The 18,913-nt window shown below is 36.9% G+C and overlaps 1 protein-coding gene across 3 annotated transcripts in view; it reads right to left on the reverse strand.

Moving 5' to 3' along the window:
• Nucleotides 1–7,255: 7,255 nt before the first annotated feature.
• The window catches only part of slc7a9 (solute carrier family 7 member 9), a 53,104-nt gene continuing 41,446 nt past the window's right edge, over nt 7,256–18,913 (reverse strand). For all 3 annotated transcript variants that reach the window (XM_069901796.1, XM_069901795.1, XM_069901794.1), the window contains 3 exons: nt 17,943–18,092; nt 16,093–16,267; nt 7,256–8,687 (listed from right to left, as the gene is read on the reverse strand). In XM_069901796.1, the coding sequence (XP_069757897.1) occupies nt 8,626–8,687; nt 16,093–16,267; nt 17,943–18,092 (387 nt within the window). In that variant the 3' untranslated portion in view covers nt 7,256–8,625. The remainder of the gene's footprint in view (nt 8,688–16,092; nt 16,268–17,942; nt 18,093–18,913) is intronic.

Here is an 18,913-nt window from a genome sequence, read left to right on the forward strand (position 1 = left end):
AAACATTGAGCAGAGTTTGAAAGAGCTATAGCCAAAAAAATTGTTCAGAATGACTGTTCTAAATAATCAGTTCACTAGTCAAATATTAATGACACATTGAATCTATTCCAAATGCTTTGGTTTGATGTTAGTCAACATTGGATTTTAAATTTTGGTTTCAGGTTTGAATGTTCATCAACCGCATCCCTATAATTTACAAGTACCCAAACGATGTGCTTAGCCTGAATGCTATGGAAGTTCCCTGTATTTTCTCAAAGCACACGTGCCAATGGCTTTAAAACAGTGGTTTTCAAACTTTTTCTTTCCACTCACATACCACTTTACATATTCCCTATGCCATAGGTTCTCTTACTAATCACAGAGGCATATGGGTGGGAAGAAAAAGTTTGAAAACCACTGTTTTAATCGTACCTCCTTGACTCATTAGGTGTGCAGTTTCAGAACTCCAAAGGACATGGGCCAATGACCATTTTTCTCAAGCAAAATATTTCAGTAATAATTGCATCTAGAGCAGTGATTTTCAACTTTTTTCCCCACTCACCTACTACCTGAAGTAATCCCTTACTAATCACTGAGCACCTATAGCATAAGGATTACTTAAAGTGGTAAGTAAGTGGAAAGAAAAAGTTTGAAAATCACTGCTTTTAAAAGAACACTCATTATAACCTAAATATTAGAATTATGCTACAGACATCAGACTTAATAGGATTAATATCATAGGATAACTCTCACACTAACATGAGCTATTGAAAAATCTAATTTATAAACCATAATCTCAGATCAGTAGGTGAACTGGCTCTTCCATTTCTCCATTATTTGTCTTTGTCCAATAGGACGGACTTGAACAATGTGCAAACACAATCTTGTATTTTCCACCTCCTTTTCAACTTGTAAGTAATTTCATTTTCTATTGATTTCTTTGTAAAACATGTTACAGTGGTACTTTTTCATCTGATTGTGGTCTTGAGAGATTATTTACAGCCTCTGGAACTAGTTGGCACCAAACTTGTAATTACCTGCATGTGCCTAGCAGGAACCATGGACTTAAATGAAGCAAACATTTTCTGCACTTCTAGTTTTTGATCAGGCACAATTTTTGTTCTCATACTTTTCAGGATGTGGGCATCACTGGCAAGTGAGTATATATTGGATGACCCAAATGATTTTGCAGAGTAATTCTGCCATGAACTTGCTTGGATTCTGCTAAATCAACAAACATATTAGTCAACGGTACTGATATAGTCAAGGAGCCGAACAAGTGTTTTATATGTGATTTCATTCATTGATCCTGATCTGTGAAGGGACTGTTCCACATTTGCAAGTTTTGTTTAAAGAAATTGATTCCAGGTTATCAGTATATTATTTCCATGCCTGACTTATACGTTAAATTTTCAATTGATCTAACCTCCACAAGTTTGAGGATAATGTTTAGATTTCTAGCACCCTTTACAGGAAGAAATACTTTAATTCATTGCTGAATGGCCAACTGTAAATTTTAAAATTAAATCTTACCTCTTCTTCCAAACTTTTGTATCCAGAGAGATTTTTACCGCTGTTTATAAGGAAGGATTTTGCACATTCTCCATGTGTCTGCGTTGATTTCCACTTTCCTCCCAAATTCCAAAAAGACATATGGTGTTTGTATGAAATTAATGCTTTTAAAATATTCCCTTTTGAGACAAGGTGGAAAATACCAATTCCTGAAACTAATCCAAAAGCAAATATTCAAAACTGATTGTTTCTCATTTTTGCATTGACACGGGTAGTCAGATGTCAGTCGGTAAAATGAAAGTATTTGCTGTCATTTCCACACAAGCAATTCAATAGTGAACACTTGAGATATGTCTCTCTGCAATTCATCTCCAAACATTGATGCATTGTTTCTCTTATTTTCACTTTGACAATCTTCCACTATACATTCTATACAAAAGTGATACTTCAGTTAACATTAAGTGGGTCAATGGAGTGATCAAGTAGTTCTGGCAATTATAATTTACAAACTACTGCTGTGTAGCAGGATCAATGTCCTTGTACATAATGTATGTTAAGTACATTGCGAACATGCAGGTACAGCAAGTCATTGTTAGCCTTGTTGCAAGTAGGTTGGAGTACATCTGTTCAGGGGATTGAGATAATCTCTCATTAGCTAACCCCCTCAAATCAACCTGGCGAGCCTTGAAAGAGGCCAAACTACCATATTTGACGGCATTGAAGACCCACTCTTTCCCCAAAAAAATTGGCTCAAAAATATCCCCTGGGTCTTGTATGCCAAGTTGAAATTTTGGGTGATGCTGATCCCTCTCTCCCTCATACTGAGGGAGAGAGGGATCAGCTGTTGTCCACTTGGCATTGCCGCGATGGCCACTGAGCAAGTCGCTGGCTACTCACCCAGCTTCAAGAACCCTGCAGAGGACCACCTTCCCTCAAGTGTTCCTTGGTTTCCAGAGCTGCCAATCACTTCCCCCGGTGAGAAGGCCCCCCACCAGAAATGCAAGTCCATGCTTACCAGAGCCACTCACTTCCCCCAGTAAGAAGGCCAATCACAGTGGCCCCCACCAACAGCGCAAGGAGTGCAGGAGGAGCCCGTTCGCCAACATCCGTGGGTTGCCAGTAGGGACACTGACTCCAAGCAGCCTGCCAAGGAGAAGCTGTACAGCAAAGTGAATGAGAACTGAATTTAAACCATGCTTCTTACCTGTAAATACACTAAAAAAAATCTTAATATTCCTTGCCCAAAATGGGGGGGGGGGGCGATTTCCTGTGGGTCTTGTATGCCATTAAATACCGTGCATTACACTGCATCAGCTGGGTCCTCACCAGTACTCTGTACAATTGTATTAGAACCACCCTGCTCTTAAATTTAATCCCTCCAACAATGAAGATCATTATACCAGTTGCCTTCTTGATTATTTCATGCACCTGCAACTTTTTGTGATAAATCCACAAGCACAACACCATTTAAATAATAGTATGACATTATTTTTCTTTACAAAGAAGATCCCCTGGGATAAAGGAAAATTGTTGTGATTGGACTCCAATTATGTTAGTCTATTATAGGTTGATACCATTCTTGCCGCACCAGTGCCAGACAATGATTAATATTTAGAAGCCATGCCGCAATGGAGGCTTATGTTTTTACCCAATCTGATCATTTTAACTTGGATAAGTGGGACAATCCAAAACTCCATGTTCAATGTCTGCTTAAAGTTGAGAAAATTGGAGGTGAGATCGATCGACCATCTCCATGCAAACTAAAATGACTAATGGCAGGTTACAGCAGGGGGCAGTACAGTATGCCAGCAATTCTCAATTCCATAAACAAAACGAGAGGAAAAGTACTTTTAAATTCAAGACATATTCTCAATATCTCACAATATTAAATGTGTGATCCTTATGTTGTAAGGTAACTAAAGATTGAACAAAATTCTGAATTTTTGATGTGCCCCGTTTAATTTTAACAAACCTGGCAGCGATTTTGATTGACACTCCTGTCACAGCTGAAGAGTCATACTTTGTCTCAACTCTATTTGATCAACTCTTGTTTCTAATGTTATCAAGAAGATTTGAAAGAGGATAGAGTGATTCTGCATGGTTTATACTTAATTCAAATGAAGATCATAATGAAGTCGAAAGAAATAACTGGAAGCATTCAGCAGGTCAGGTAGCATCAGTAGAGAGAAACAAGTCTTCCATGTGAAATGTTAACTTAATTTCTCTTTCCCCAAAAATGCTGCCAAATATGCTGAGTCTTCAACATTCACCATCTCTCCATGATATGAAGAAGGCTGTTGTTTCTAGGCTGTGTATGGGCTCATGTTCCCCAACTTCCGCCACTGAACTGCAGGCATTTGGAGGCTGGGCCATTTTACTAAAGTGGACAAGAAAATGGGCCTCACATTTTGAACATGCAAAGCAAAGTCCTGTACAACAGCCCTCCATCAACTATAGCAGGATTTTCAGGCCAGATATAATCATTTCAGAATTTGCCTACGCTGATACACTATCAATAATACCAAAAGGCTGGAGTTGCTGGATGACAGGCTTTTAATACAATAAGAGTTGGACCATGCTCCTGTTCTGGGCAGATCTCAGGACTTGTATTGAGGGAGGGACAGCTTAACTGCCTTTATTAGGGGATTCCAGGGAGTGCAGTCACCAAGGGAAGGCAGGCCAACCATGCACATACAGAGTGCAGTAACCAAGTGACAATAGACAGTGGTGTATCACCACACATACTATCTGTCTTCATATCATGAACATCATTTTAAAATTACCTTTACAAATACATCTTGGTGAAATCTCACCTAATTTCAAGTTCTGACTATTATTATTACTTTTCTTAGTGTTAAGCAATTTTCATTTGTAGATAAACAAGCATTATTACTACTGTGACAATAGAACTTTGGGTTCATCAATTGGCAAAACTATCTAAAAATAACCTTAATTTTGCTTTTTTATAAAAAAAATTTCCATTCAAATCTTAACACTCTCAAAAGTCCAAGTCAGTCCAGACTTGTATTGACAGTGCTGTAGAATTTTATAAAATTATTTTAAGGTAGGATATGATTGACATTTGACTAGTAATTCCCACCAACTTTGACCTTCCAAATAATTTATAAGGGTTTCAAAGGTTATGAGGCGAAGCCAGGAGAATAGGAGAGAAAAAATACATCAGCCATGATTCGACAGAACAGAACTGATAGGCTGAATGGCCTAGTTCTGCTTTCATGACTTATGGTCTCTTTTCCAAGAGAAACACAAAAGCTGTGTTTTGTACTAATCTTGAGCTAATACAGAAATGTTCAAGGAACTCATCAGGTCAGTCAACTTTTTGGGTCTGGCCTGCTGAATTCCTCCAGTATTTCTTTGCTGTTTCTTCTAAACAATTTAAGAATTGTATTTGTTCAGGCAATATTGGTATTAAATTACCAATATGCAGGTGCTTTATTCAATTCATCATAATGTACTCACTGTATCTCCTAATCTAATTAGACCCCATCAATCACACTCATCACTGCAAACTCCTCTTCAGAATTTAGATGCCCAGAACACTAAGAATGATCTTGCTATCTGAATCTACTGGGGAATCAAGCAACAAGGACCTGAAATGCTTCAAACCTAGAAATAAATTGATAAGAATTAATCATACAAAAAGCTCTTTCCTCAGAAACTTTGGAAAAACAACAGGAAACCTCATACCCACCTTTGCTGTTGAATGCTTTACTGGCCACTGAGACAGAGGTGCACCAAAGAAGAGGTACAAGGACTGCTTAAAGAAATCTCTTGGTGCCTGCCACATTGACCCCCGCCAGTGGGCTGATATCGCCTCCAACTGTGCATCTTGGCGCCTCACAGTTCGGCGGGCAGCAACCTCCTTTGAAGAAGACCGCAGAGCCCACCTCACTGACAAAAGACAAAGGAGGAAAAACCCAACACCCAACCAACTAACTTTCCCTTGCAACCGTGCCTGCCTGTCCCGCATCGGACTTGTCAGTCACCAACGAGCCTGCAGCAGACGTGGACCTACCCCTCTATAAATCTTCATCCGTGAAGCCGAGCCAAAGAGAAGAAAGAATAATCAGAGAAAATTAAAAAGAAAAATTAAGATAAATGTTAAAAAGAGATCAACTAAACATTTAAATACACCTAATAAAACAATTAAGATCTGCTTACCTTGTTCTGAATCTTTCTTTTAAACAGACCTTTAATGAGTTTATGCATTCTTTATCAGATTAGATGTGGTACATAATCCAAGAGTGATTCACTACTGTATGTATTGGGAAATTGCAAACTCCTCCTCTCCCAATGGTCCAAAGTTGAAAACTCACCAGGAAATGGCTTAAAGTATTAACATTCACATTGAAGTCTTGAATTTGCTAGTAAACCAGTTCTTAATTGGCATCAATTCTATGCAAATTGTCAACAATTACCAACAAGATGCATGTTGAAATGTTTTTCACTTTTCATAAGTAGACTTTTGGGAATTGAAACCCACACTTCCATTACTGTTTTTTCATTTTCAATATTTTTATTGAAATTGAAATTTCACATTGAAAAATTCAGAGCAATAAAACGCAAATTAAAAGTTAAAAATATACTTTACACTTAGATCACACCAGTTCATCCAGGTACCCGCTTTCTTACTTAAACAAATTATATTACAGTAATATAAAGATCTAAACCCACTACCAAAATCAAAGCTGTTTGGCAGGGAAAGAAAAGAATTCCTAATCAAAATAATAAATTACCTTATTAGTCAACACTTCTGCATTCATATTAAATCAGAAATTCTAAAAATAATTCATAAAAGGTCCCCACAGTGTTTGACATTTTAAACTGGTGGGACGGTTTGCACCTGAGGGGGACTAACATCCTTGTGGGTAATGCTGCTTTGGGGGGGGGGGTTTAAACTAGATTTGCAGGGAGAGTGAAGTAGGAAACATCTCAATAAGATTGAATGAGTGCAGAGATTTACTAAGATATTGCTGGGTCTTCAGGAGTTGAGTTACTAGGAAAGATTAAACAGGTTAGGATGATACTCCTTGGAACAAAGAAGAATGAGGGGAGACTTGATAGAGGTTGTAAGATTATGAGGGGTATAGACAGAGTAGATGTCAGTAGGATGTTTCCACAAATTGGAGGAGATAAATTACAGAGGTCATAGCTTCAGTCTGAAAGGGGAAAAGGTATAAGGGGATCATTGGGGGAAAGTTTTCACTCAGTGAGTGGTGGAAGTGTGAAATGAGCTGCCACCTGAGCTAGTTAATGCAGATTCAATCCTGAGTTTTAAAAATAAATTGGATAAATACATGGATAGGAGTAGTCTGGAGGGTTATGGAATGAAAGTTGGTCAGTGGGACTAGCTAGTTTTATTGGTCAGCACAGACTGGAAGGGTCGAATGGCCTATTTTCTGTGCTTTAACATTCTATGATTCCAAATCAGAAATCGATCATCTAATCTTCTCTAAATTTAAACATAACGTGACATCATGTAGCCATTGAGCATGAGTAGGTGGAGCAATGTCCTTCCATCTGAGCAACACTGCCCCCTAGCCAAAAGAGAAATAAAAGCTAATACAGGTACATGATCCTTTATCCGGAACCCTTGGGGGACAGTGTGTTCTGAAGTTTGGACTTTTCCGGATTTCAGAAAGCCAGATTTAAGCCCACCTGAATTGTGCTGCTGTATCCAGCCCCACCCGCTTCCAGTCACCCTCCCATCTTCCCCCACCACCCCCCCCCCCTCACCTGTCTGATGTCACTGCTGGTCTCTCGCCTGCCTGACTCACACTGCTGGTCTCTCGCCCGCCCGATTCACACCTACCCGACTCGCGGTGCTGGTTTCCCCCCCGTCTGACTCGCGTTGCCGGTCTCCCCCTTCCCTGCATACCCAACTTGCGCTGCCGCCTCTCTTCCCATTTGCTGGATTTTGGTGTTTTCCAAATTTTAGATGTCCAGATAAAGGATCGTACATGCAAATCAGATGCTGTTACAGTTATGCCAGTCTCTCCAACAATACCAAACAAGGCAGTTAAAGGATTAAGCTTAAAATTAACTTTAAAAAGTACATAAAAAGTTTGAAATATTTAATTCCAATATTTCTCAAGGCTCTGGCTTGTCCTAAGTCATATGAATTAATGAAGCATCTCTATTGTTGCAACTATCACAACTAGGAGATACATCTGTATAAAAATGATGTAATTTGGCTTTAGTTGGACATATAAGCTCTACGAACTACTTTAAATTGTAGGAGGGAGTGGTGGGTACATAAAGATGAGTTGTTAACCAATTTGAAAATTGCATTCCAAGTTTCTTCAGAGATTAAAAGCTGTAGGTGTTGTTCCCAGGCATTTTTAATTTATCTAAAGGAGCCTCTCTTATTCCCAACAACATGCCATAAGGGTTAGATATTGAACCATTGTAAAAAGGTTATAAATTAGACATTACATCCATTAAATTTATATCAGTGCTCAAAGGGAATGTATGTAATTGAGATCGTAAAAAATCTCTAATTTGTAAATAACCAAAAAAAAAAGATTATTTGGTCATCTGTATTTAACTGACAGTTATTCAAAAGAAGCAAGACTTCCTTCGATAAATAAATCTTTAAAATATTTAATGTCTAATATATACCATTCTTTCAAAGTTACGTCAATAATGGAAGGTTTCAAGAAAGAAATATACCATAAGAAGTGAAATCTTTCAAGTGTAGAAGGACACCCTCCAAGAAATACTTGGTCTTTGCCCAATGCATTGCTCTGTTGCCAGATCAAAAATCAGCATTTCCTACTTAAGAAAATTGAATGGTAAACCACTTGATGTTGATCAATTAATAAGAACATCTCTCAACATGAATTTTAATATAATGTACAGTATGCAACACAAACCATTTTGAATATTAATATTAATGTAAAGTTAACCAGTTTATTAATAAGATGTCAAATATATAGCAGAAGGTTGTAAGTAATTCTTGAGTAATACTTAAGTATTACCATGGTTATTAGTTAAGCAATGAAAAATCACACAAATTAGGTCAGTTAATATATTTACATGTAAACTTTTTTCCACTCACTATTAATAGTGAATATTAAAAGGGAAGAATTAAAAGTGCTTTGATTAATAATTTTACTTTTCATTTTCTGATGGTCCCACCTCCATTAACAGCTGTACATACATGGTAATAGGCCCTGGAAATATAATAAAGCACTCTTTTAATATGACAGCAATTATGTAAAGATATTTTCTACATTGAGAGCAATTTATATATTAAAAATTAAAAGGTGATTTCACTGATGGTTAAAGTGAAATTGTCTGTATATGAAATAGCCAAAATCTTAAAAGCAGCCATCTTCAAAAATATCTCAAAAGATGTGCTATTTGTTGAAACTCTAATTTAATATTTTTATAATAAATATTTATTGAGTTAGTTAAACTCAGATCCAAAATCTCACACTGAACCATGTTGACAAAAATAACATGTCAATTCAAAATTGAGAGTATTTTGTCAACATGGTTCGTGTGAGATTTTGGATCCGAGTTACCCAATATAAACTCAAAACTCCGAAAAGGCAAGTAATAAGTGTGGCTTTCCCATTATATCCCAAAGAATTCTGGTCTTCTAAATTACTTTAATTCCTGTTTATGCTATCACTAAATAGTTTTTGTAATTTGACAAAAACAAATATACTTTTTAAAAATAATACATACTATCCACAAAACATGCTGAAAAATATGATGGCAAATAACAAGAAGCAGTAGTGTAATCAGGTCCATTTATAGAAACTCTTTGAACTAATTGATATATACAGCCATTGTATTTTGTAGACATTCTGGACAAAAACAGATTTTCATAACAAAAATGTATGATTCACTAACTTTACTCCTTTATGCAATGTGATACAGACATTTATCTGCAATGTTTTCACTAAATTAGGGGCAGGAATAGACATTCAATTTCTCAAATTGCTTCATCACTTAACAAGATTATGGTTTATCTAACTGTGATCTCACTCTGCATTTCTGTCTACCTGCTGGAACCATTCACACACTTGTTTATCAAGTATCTTAAATGCCTAATAACTCATGAGAAAGAGAATTCCAGAGACTCAAGGATTTCAACTTCACCTCATACATGACCCCTTTTTAAACTGTGCTTTCTGAGTGTATATCCTCTCCATCTCATCATGACCCCTCAAATATTAACTATTTCTATCAAGTCCCTTCTCTTCTAAAGTTCAGTGAATACAAGTCTAGCCTGTTAAACTCTTCCTCCATAGATTATACATTCCAGGCATATCTCCAGTAAACCTTAGCAGAACTGCTTTCAATGCAATAATATTCAGACGAGAGAGGAACAATTTAATGAGGACCAGAGGGGAAACTTAATCACACAGATTGTGGAGGGTTTAGGGAACAATTTGCGAAAAAAAACAATTCGAATAAGAATTTATTGAACAAGTCATGAAATACAGGTACATGGATAGGAAAGGTTCAGATCAGTGGTTTTCAGACATTTTCTTTCCACTCACATACCACTTTAAGTAATCCCTATGAGGAGGAGTCACGTGATGGAGTAGTGGCCAGACAGGAAAACCAGCCCTCTCCAGAAAAATAGGAAAAAAGTTAGGAAAAGACAAAGCACAACAAAAATAAAATATAAGAAATAGAAGATAAAGTTACAGAGAAGAGAAAGAAGATGGCACCCAAGAAGGAGAAAGTAAAAACAACCGAAAAAAAAAGTAGAAAAGTCACCAGAGAAGAAAAAAGAAGGAACAGGGAGCTGTGGTGGCGAGGAGCACCCAATCCCCGAGGTTAGTCGCGACCTCCAACCGGTGGACTTCAAAAATGGCTCTCGGATCCAAACAAAAGTGCGCAACTGTGCATGCGCGAGGAGTTGCGCGTGTGCAGTGCGCAATCAAAGGAAAAAGAGGACATTGATGGGAGAGGGGCTCAGCAGAAGAGTGGGCAGCCACAGCGTGAACAGCTGAGGGATGCCCGACACCAGGGCGCTCAGCTGGAGGACGAGAAAGGCAGCAGAGGAGGGAGCAAGGAGACAGACAAGGGAGAAAGATGGAGAGGTGACCGACAAGAGGATCAACGACAGGAGGCCCAATAGACGAGCAGCCCAGGAGGTGAGGACCAACAGCAAAAGACCCAGCAAGAGGAGGCCCGACAAAGAGATACAAGCAGCTCATCAGGAAAAACAGAAGAGACAGACACAGAAGAAGAGGAAGAAGAAGACCAAGATCTTCACAGAGAAATAGAAGGTAAAACTGATGGACAGAATATAGATAAAGCTTTTTCTGAAGATCAAATGAGATCATTAAAAGAATGGTTATCATTAGAATTTAGTGCAATTAAAAGGAAAATAAAAAGAGCAGAAGATAAAATGTAAAGTTTAGAGCTAGTCATGACAGAAATAGGGAAAAGAGTAGAGAATGTGGAAGAGCGGGAAACGGCTGTAGAAATGAGAAAAATTGGAAGAAAGTGACAAAAAAATTTAAGAGACACAAGAGTTGTTATCTCAGAAAATTGATATGTTGGAAAATTATAGTAGGCGAAACAACATAAAAATAGTGGGCCTGAAGGAGGGTGAAGAAGGCACAGACATGAAGGAATTTATAAAAGGATGGATCCCAAAGGTCCTGGGAACAACAGAAATACAGGAAGGAATGGAAATAGGAAGGGCACACAGAACACTAGCTCCGAAACCGCAGACACATCAAAAACCAAGATCCATCTTAGTAAAATTTTTGAGATATATGGCAAGAGAAAATATACTGGAGCGGGCAAGGAATAAAGTTAGAGAAGATAATAAGCCATTGGAATACAAGGGTCAAAAAATATTTTTTTACCCAGACATAAGTTTTGAACTCTGAAAAAGGAGGAAAGAGTTTAATACAGTGAAAATGATTTAATACAGTGAAAAAAGGTTACAAATTCATATCAAGACATCCAGCCGTGCTTAAAATATTTATACCCGGGGAGCAAAATAGACTGTTCTCAGATACAGAGAAAGCGCAAGAATTCACAGAATGTTTGCAGGAAGAAGAGATATAACAAGAATGAAGAACGGCGATAAAGTATATATAAAGATGTAAAAACAATGTATATGTGAAGAACTAAAGAGGGAAAAGAGAAGGGAAGGAAGGGAGTAAGGGGGAAAAAAAAAGAGTGACCTTTGTTATATGTGTTAAAAAAGTGTTTTCTGGAAAGGGTTGGGTAGAGGGGGAATAATCGTCACTGCAAAATCAGTTGATGCTTGTGAGCAAGATCACAATCCAAATGGAAAGTGGAGTTGTGGTGTGGGAACTGTTGGGGTATTTTATGTTTTAAATGTACATTGAGTTTAATAAGGGAAAACTAAGAGGTGAAAATGGGAAAAAGGTGGATGGAGGTGGCGAGGAGGTGAAAAAGCGGTGTAAGCAAGACATAACATGGCTACGTTGAACAATATGACTATAAACATTAATCGAATACATAACCAAATTAAAAGGAAGAGGCTACTAAATTTATTGAAGAAGGAAAAAATAGATATAGCATTTGTGCAGAAACCGCATCTAACTGAAGTGGAACATAATAAATTAAAGAGAGACTGGGTAGGACACGTAGTGGCAGCATCCTACAATTCAAAAGCTAGTGGTGTAGCCATATTAGTTAACAAAAATGTACCAATCAAAATAGAGGAGGAAATAATAGAACCAGCAGGGAGGTATGTAATGATAAAGTGTCAGATATAGTCAGAATTTTGGAATTTGCTCTATATGCGCCTAATGAGGAGGATCAAAAGTTTATGCAGGATTTTTTTTGAAGATTGCAGACGCACAAGGAAATATATTGATTGGAGGGGATTTTAACCTTAATTTGGACCTAATGTTGGATAAAACTGGACAAAAGACAAACAAAAAGAATAAAGTGGCCAAATTTATGGTTAAATCAATGCAGGAAATGAAACTTATAGATACATGGAGGAGGCAACACCCAAGAGAGAAGAAATACTCATATTATTCGAGTAGGCACAAAACATACTCAAGGATTGATATGTTTTTGTTGTCAGCCCATATTCAAGGGGGAGTTAGGAAAATTGAGTATAAAACTAGACTACTATCAGATCATTCACCTCTGTTATTAGCAACAGAACTGGAGGACATCCCACCAAGAACATATAGATGGAAGTTAAACTCCATGCTACTTAAAAGGCAGGAATTTAGAGAGTTTATTGAATGCCAAATTAAAAAGTATTTTGAAATAAACACAGAATCAGTAAAAGACAAATTTATATTATGGGATGCAATGAAAGCCTTCATTAGAGGGCAGATAATAAGTTATGTTACTAAGATGAAAAAGGATTACAATCGGGAAATAGAGCAGTTGGAAAAGGAGATAGTAAGTACAGAAAAGGAACTAGTAAAAAGGGATGATATAATGAAAGAGAGAGAATTTGCAGACAAAAAAATAAAATACGAAACATTACAAACGTATAAGGTGGAGAAGAACATAATGAAAACAAAACAAAGGTATTACGAACTGGGAGAAAAAAAAACACATAAAATATTAGCCTGGCAACTTAAAACAGAACAAGCTAAAAGAACTGTATTGGCATCAAGGAAAAAGGACAAACAAATTACATATTACCCAACAGAGATTAATGAAATCTTTAAGGAATTTTAAAACAATTATACCAAACTGAGAATGATGGGAAAGATGATAAAATAGAGGAGTCTTTAGCTAAAATTGAACTGCCAAAATTGCAAGAAGAGGAACAAAACAAACTAATAAAACCATTTGAAATAGAGGAAGCACAGGATATATTAAAAAAGCTGCCGAACAATAAAACACTATGAGAGGATGGATTTCCAATAGAATATTATAAAACATTTAAAGAGTTATTAATTCCCCCTCTCCTGGAAGTAATGAACCAGGTTCAACATGGCTGCCATGATGTGACAAACCCATAAATCCCTGATATAGGTTTCATACCTTTGTTGTGAACATTCTGAATGTTGTGTGTAACTGTGGTTGGTTAAGTGTTAAATATGGAGGGTGTATGAGGGGGTGGGGGGGGTGAGGGAAGGGTAGAGAAAAGCTTGAATTGTACAGAAAATCTTGTATAGAATTGATCATTGTAAATTTTAATCAATATTGATATGGTCAACATTAACATTGATGACTGTTCGAGTTTAAGTTTGGAAAATCATAAATAAAATATTCAAAAAAAAGTAACTAACTTCCCTCTGAAAATCTACTGCCCCCTACAAAAGGTGGGTAATACGTTGTTATTCAAGTTGGGTTAAATGGGCTGATTCTGTGCTATAAAACATTAACATGCTTCCTTAAATGATGAGACTCATACTGCATGCTACTCCAGATCTGGTCTCACTGGTGTCATAAATAACTACCCATATACCTCTACTTTTGCATTCAATTCTCTTAGCAATATAACATTGTTAGCTTCCCCAATTACTTCCAGTACCCTGCATGCCATTCTTTGCTTGTATCTCCTTTGCAACTTACTTTCCAAACTGTCGTTGGCAAATTTAATGATATTTTCCATGTCTTCATCCAAGTCATTGATAACAAATTGCACAATAATATAATAAATCCTCACTATCCTAAATGTCATAAAAAGCTACATGTCTTGTTAATCAGCCTAAATTCAAAGCACATCAATGTTACCTCTGGTACTATTAGCATTTATTCTCTACAGTCACCTTTGCTAAAGCACCTTTTGAAATGTTTTATGAAGAAACAAGTATAGTATGTAAATGGTTTCCTTTCACCAGAGCATGTTACTTCTTCAAAGAACTCCAATAAATTTGTTCAGCTCAGTTTCCCTTTCACAGAACCACATGACTTTGCCCTGTTACCTTAATTTCTCTATGTCTTGCTATAACATGTTTAATAGAGCCTTAAATTTTTTTCTGTGACAAATATTAGGCAAGGTCTGTCCTTTTTTTAAAATGGAGTAATGTTTGATATTCCCAATGTTAAAGAACCTTCCCTGAATCAAGGACATTTTATAATATTAAAATCAATGCCAACCATTTTATCAGCCTCTTCTTTTATAATCTGAGGATGAAGTTAATCAGGACCAAAACACCTGTCATTGTAATTGTCCTGAGTTTCTCCTTTACTTTCAATTCTTGATTTATAGACATTTTGGGGACATTACTTGAATCTCTCATAGTCAAGAGTGTTCTTTTTTTTTCCATTATTAATTCCCTGTGTTCATTTTCTTTTGGACCAACGTTTACTTTATTTAAATATCTATCAAAAATTATTGTATGTGTTTTCATATATTTCTAGCTGCCTCACATTGTACTTTTCATTAATTAATGTTCAAGACAAAATTTGTTTTTATTTTTATTCTGTCCTATTTTTGCACTGAGGACTGGAGAACACATTTTGTCAAGTTGTATTTGTGCAATCAATAAATTAAACCTGAACTTGAACTTTTGTTCTGCCACCCAACTCTGTACAATTACATGGTTTTTCTTTGTCTGATATGATGTATGCCTCCTCTGGGAAATTTTATTCCTTGTTGGAATGTTTCTATTCCATTCATTCAAGAAGCTCCCCTTAAACGCCTCCTTCACTCAATTTTCCATTTAATTTTAAGCAAGATTGCTTTTGTGCTTACTTGGTTGTCCTTATTTACATTCAAGAATTGTTGATATGGCCAGCCATCACACACATCTCTACATTCAATCTGTTCCAAGCAATTACTCTTTGATATGAAGTTTAGATCTGATCTATCCACTCACCCTCTCCCCTCTGTGGCTTCTCAGAATTGTTCTTGTTTCACCTAACTTTCCTACTTTATTACAGTAATCACTAATCATTGTTAGAATGCCAAAAGTGCATATTAATATTTTAATATCATTTATTTAAACTAAATGATCATATGTGACAGCACACAGGATCCCCCTTTTCTCCCCCCCCCGAAAAAAATCACCTCAAAAACCACCCTGGGTCCTATATGCAAATGTGATATTTTGGTGCTGTTATTTTGCAAGATGGCAACAGGAGGAAAGCGCTCAAACTTCTTACCTGTGCTTTCCAGGGTCACCACCGATGCCACTCACTTCCCCCAGTAAGAAGCCTCGCTCTCCCTCCTTCCCGCCGCCAGCTCTATCTCCCTCCCATCACTCATTGTTTCCCACAGTGCTTTGAGGGGAGCACTTGGCCTTGACAATCGGGCTTCGTTAAATGAGCACAGCTTTCCAAACAGATTGAATGAAGTGCAGGGAAAGGTGGCAATGGGCGAGCAGCTCAGGCTTGCTCCCTCCCATCACTCGCTGTCTCCCACAGTGCTTTGAGCGGAGCGCTGGGCCTTGATGATCAGGTTTGATAAACAAAGCTTGATCATCAAGGCCCAGTGCTCCCCTCAAAACACTGAAAGTGAGCAACTGACAGGAGGGAGGGAGCAATCAACAGGACCCTCTGAAATCAAATGCTAAAAATAGCGGGGAGGGGCGTCCCACATCAGTGAGTCTTATATGCCGTCAAATACAGTACATTAAACTTGGATATTATTATAATTTATCTCTACTTGCAAATTAACAAGGTTTTAAACAAATATTTACTACTTACTCATTATTCTGCGAGTCCAACTGAAGTGAAAATACACAAACAGGACGTAAAATATCAATCCTCCCACAATGAACAGTGTACAGTATAGGTATGCCCAGTCTGGAGAATCAATAATTGGAGCAAGAACCAGATAGACAGCGATAATAGTTATAATGATTGGAAAAATTATGGGAATCTGAAATAAAAAGATAAAGTGAGATTTTCACAGTTCAATCCTGAGAAATTTTTTGGGGGACAGACTGTCCCATTATCACTCTCAATGTGTTTCAGTTCAGGTTACTAAGTAACCAGCATCCACCCACAGACACTTTGTCCCATGTGAAGTGCACATTTCAACTTCAGGATGCATTCAGTTATCAAAGCAACAATTTGGCAGACCCACTAAAGAAATGAACATCTACTAATAACATTTAACCAGCTCTAATCTAGAAAGTTCTAAGACCTAATGAGCTACCATACATTCCAATTCATGCTCTCACAAATTGGTTTATTGCTTTGGACGAATTAAAATAACTTGTGGCATCGGAGAGAATCTACATGATGTTTAGTTGCATGGTTCTACATCAGGAAAAGATAACGTTGTTGAAGAATCATAATAATGGAACACTCTCATGACTCAATACTGCTCAAACTCCATACATAAGATTGAAGAACGCACCGTTGTTGAAGTTTTGATTTAATACAATGAAGAGCTGGTGTACATGAAGGAAACAGAGGATCTAATGATGTCAAGGCCACAACCCCTCCCTCAAATTTAACAAAGGTCATCAATTTCAAATTCAGGAAGACAGATGGAGATGGGAAACATATGGTCTGGTCTGTATCATCCGTGCTGGACAGCTTTATATTTTAGATATAAATATCATCAACAATCTGTCCCAGTCCAACCACACAATGCTACAGCCAAAAAAAAAGTGTTCCATCAACTCTCCTTCCTCAGAAACCTAAAGAAATTTGCGATGTCCCCAATGCCTTTTACAAATTTTTATCAATGCACCACAGAACTTATTCTGCCCAAATGTGCTTTGGCCAAGACCACAGAAATTGCAAAGAGCTGTGAATACTGCTTGGGCCATCACACAAACCAACTGCCCCACCATTGACTCGGTTTCCACTTACTTCTGCCTCAGAAAGGCAGATAAATTTTCCCACTGTTGAATAGACTTCTCATCTGTCAAACAATGCTGCCCTTGCACTGTTTAAATTGAACCATTTCTCAATTACTCTTTACTCTACACTAATGTTGCATTTTGCACAAACTGTTGTAAAATATGGGTTGACCTACCTGGATAGCACAGAAACAAGGTTTTTGCACTGTAGGTTCATATGTGTAACAATAAACAATTAAATTAATTCTCAGAGACCATTAGCATGCTATCTCAACTGAGCCATGGTATTTAGTTAAATTAAACCCTAAAGATGTAGATGAGACAATTTAAAGTGTGATGCAAAACCATTTCATAAAACGTTGGATGTAAAATATAACCATAGTCTCGTATTCTGATGAGTTTTCAATAATAGATCTAACAAATAGATTACAATGGCAAATTTCTGTTAGGTTTAAAATATGAAAGAGAACAGAAATACTCCAGAGATTTGGCCACGACTATCGAGCATTTCAGTGTGATGAGCTTTCATCAGAACTGAAACATTAACTTCTCCACAGACGCTGACTTCTAAATTGTATTTTGTTTTTTGGCTCATATAAACTAAATAAGGGAAAAATCTTTTGTGAGTTAAAGTTTACCAAAATTAAACAGGATTGCTGAAAATGAATGAAAAGTTGAATTGTTGAGTCATACCATCCATAATATTACATCAGAAGGAAAGAAAAATAATTTCCATCTCACCTTTACTGGTCTTTTAAGATCCTTTCTTGTAAATCTCATGACAATCAATGAGAATGTTGTCAGTCCATAGAAAATCCAGGAAGCAAAGCTGAAGTAATTTATAAGGGTGTTGATATCTGCTGGAATTATGTAGATAATAGCTAACAAGCCCTGTGAAATACAGTATGATATGAAAAAATTTAACTGTGAAAATGAATTATACAATGGTTTTACAATTAACTAATTTTTTTTTAAGTGTTACATGATTCTTAATAATTGGATAGATACTGAGGAGAATCTATTGGTGTAGATAGAATATTGGCTAACTAACAAAAAACAGAAATTTGTGATGAAAGGGTCATTTTAGAATGGTAAAATCGGAAACTAGCAATATCCCACAGAGATCTCAACTATTGATAATGCCTAGTAGTAACAAGAAACGCATGAACATGGTTCACTGTAGACAAATTTGCAAATGATACAAAGAACAGTGAGTTATGAAGAAAGGACAAGTGCCTGGAAAGAGATATAGTTAGGTTAAGAGAATGGGAAAGATGATAAATGGTATACAATGTGCAAAAGCACAAGGATATCTATTTTGGAAGGAAAAATGAAAAAGCAAATTAGTATTTAAGCAGAGAGTACAAAATGTCACCACCTAAAGGGATCCATGGGTCCTCATGCATGAAAACCAAAGATTAGCATAAAGGTACAGCAAATAATTAGGAAGACTAATTACAAGAAATATACTGTATAAAAAGTGATGTTTTAATGGAAGTTCAAAAGGTGCTGGTTGGACAACACCTAGAGTTCGGTTTATAATTTGGTCTCCATAGTTAAGAAAGAATATAGATGCATTGGAGACCTTTCAGAATGCTCGCTTAGTTGATTTCTATGGTGGAGAGCTTGACACGAAGAAAGATTCAGGGGAAAAGTTTCAATTTAAGACAGAGAGAAAAAGTTTGCTTTTCTCACAGGATTATGCTCATGCT

Source organism: Narcine bancroftii, chromosome 10 (genome assembly GCF_036971445.1).
Source record: "Narcine bancroftii isolate sNarBan1 chromosome 10, sNarBan1.hap1, whole genome shotgun sequence".
NCBI lineage: Eukaryota > Metazoa > Chordata > Chondrichthyes > Torpediniformes > Narcinidae > Narcine > Narcine bancroftii.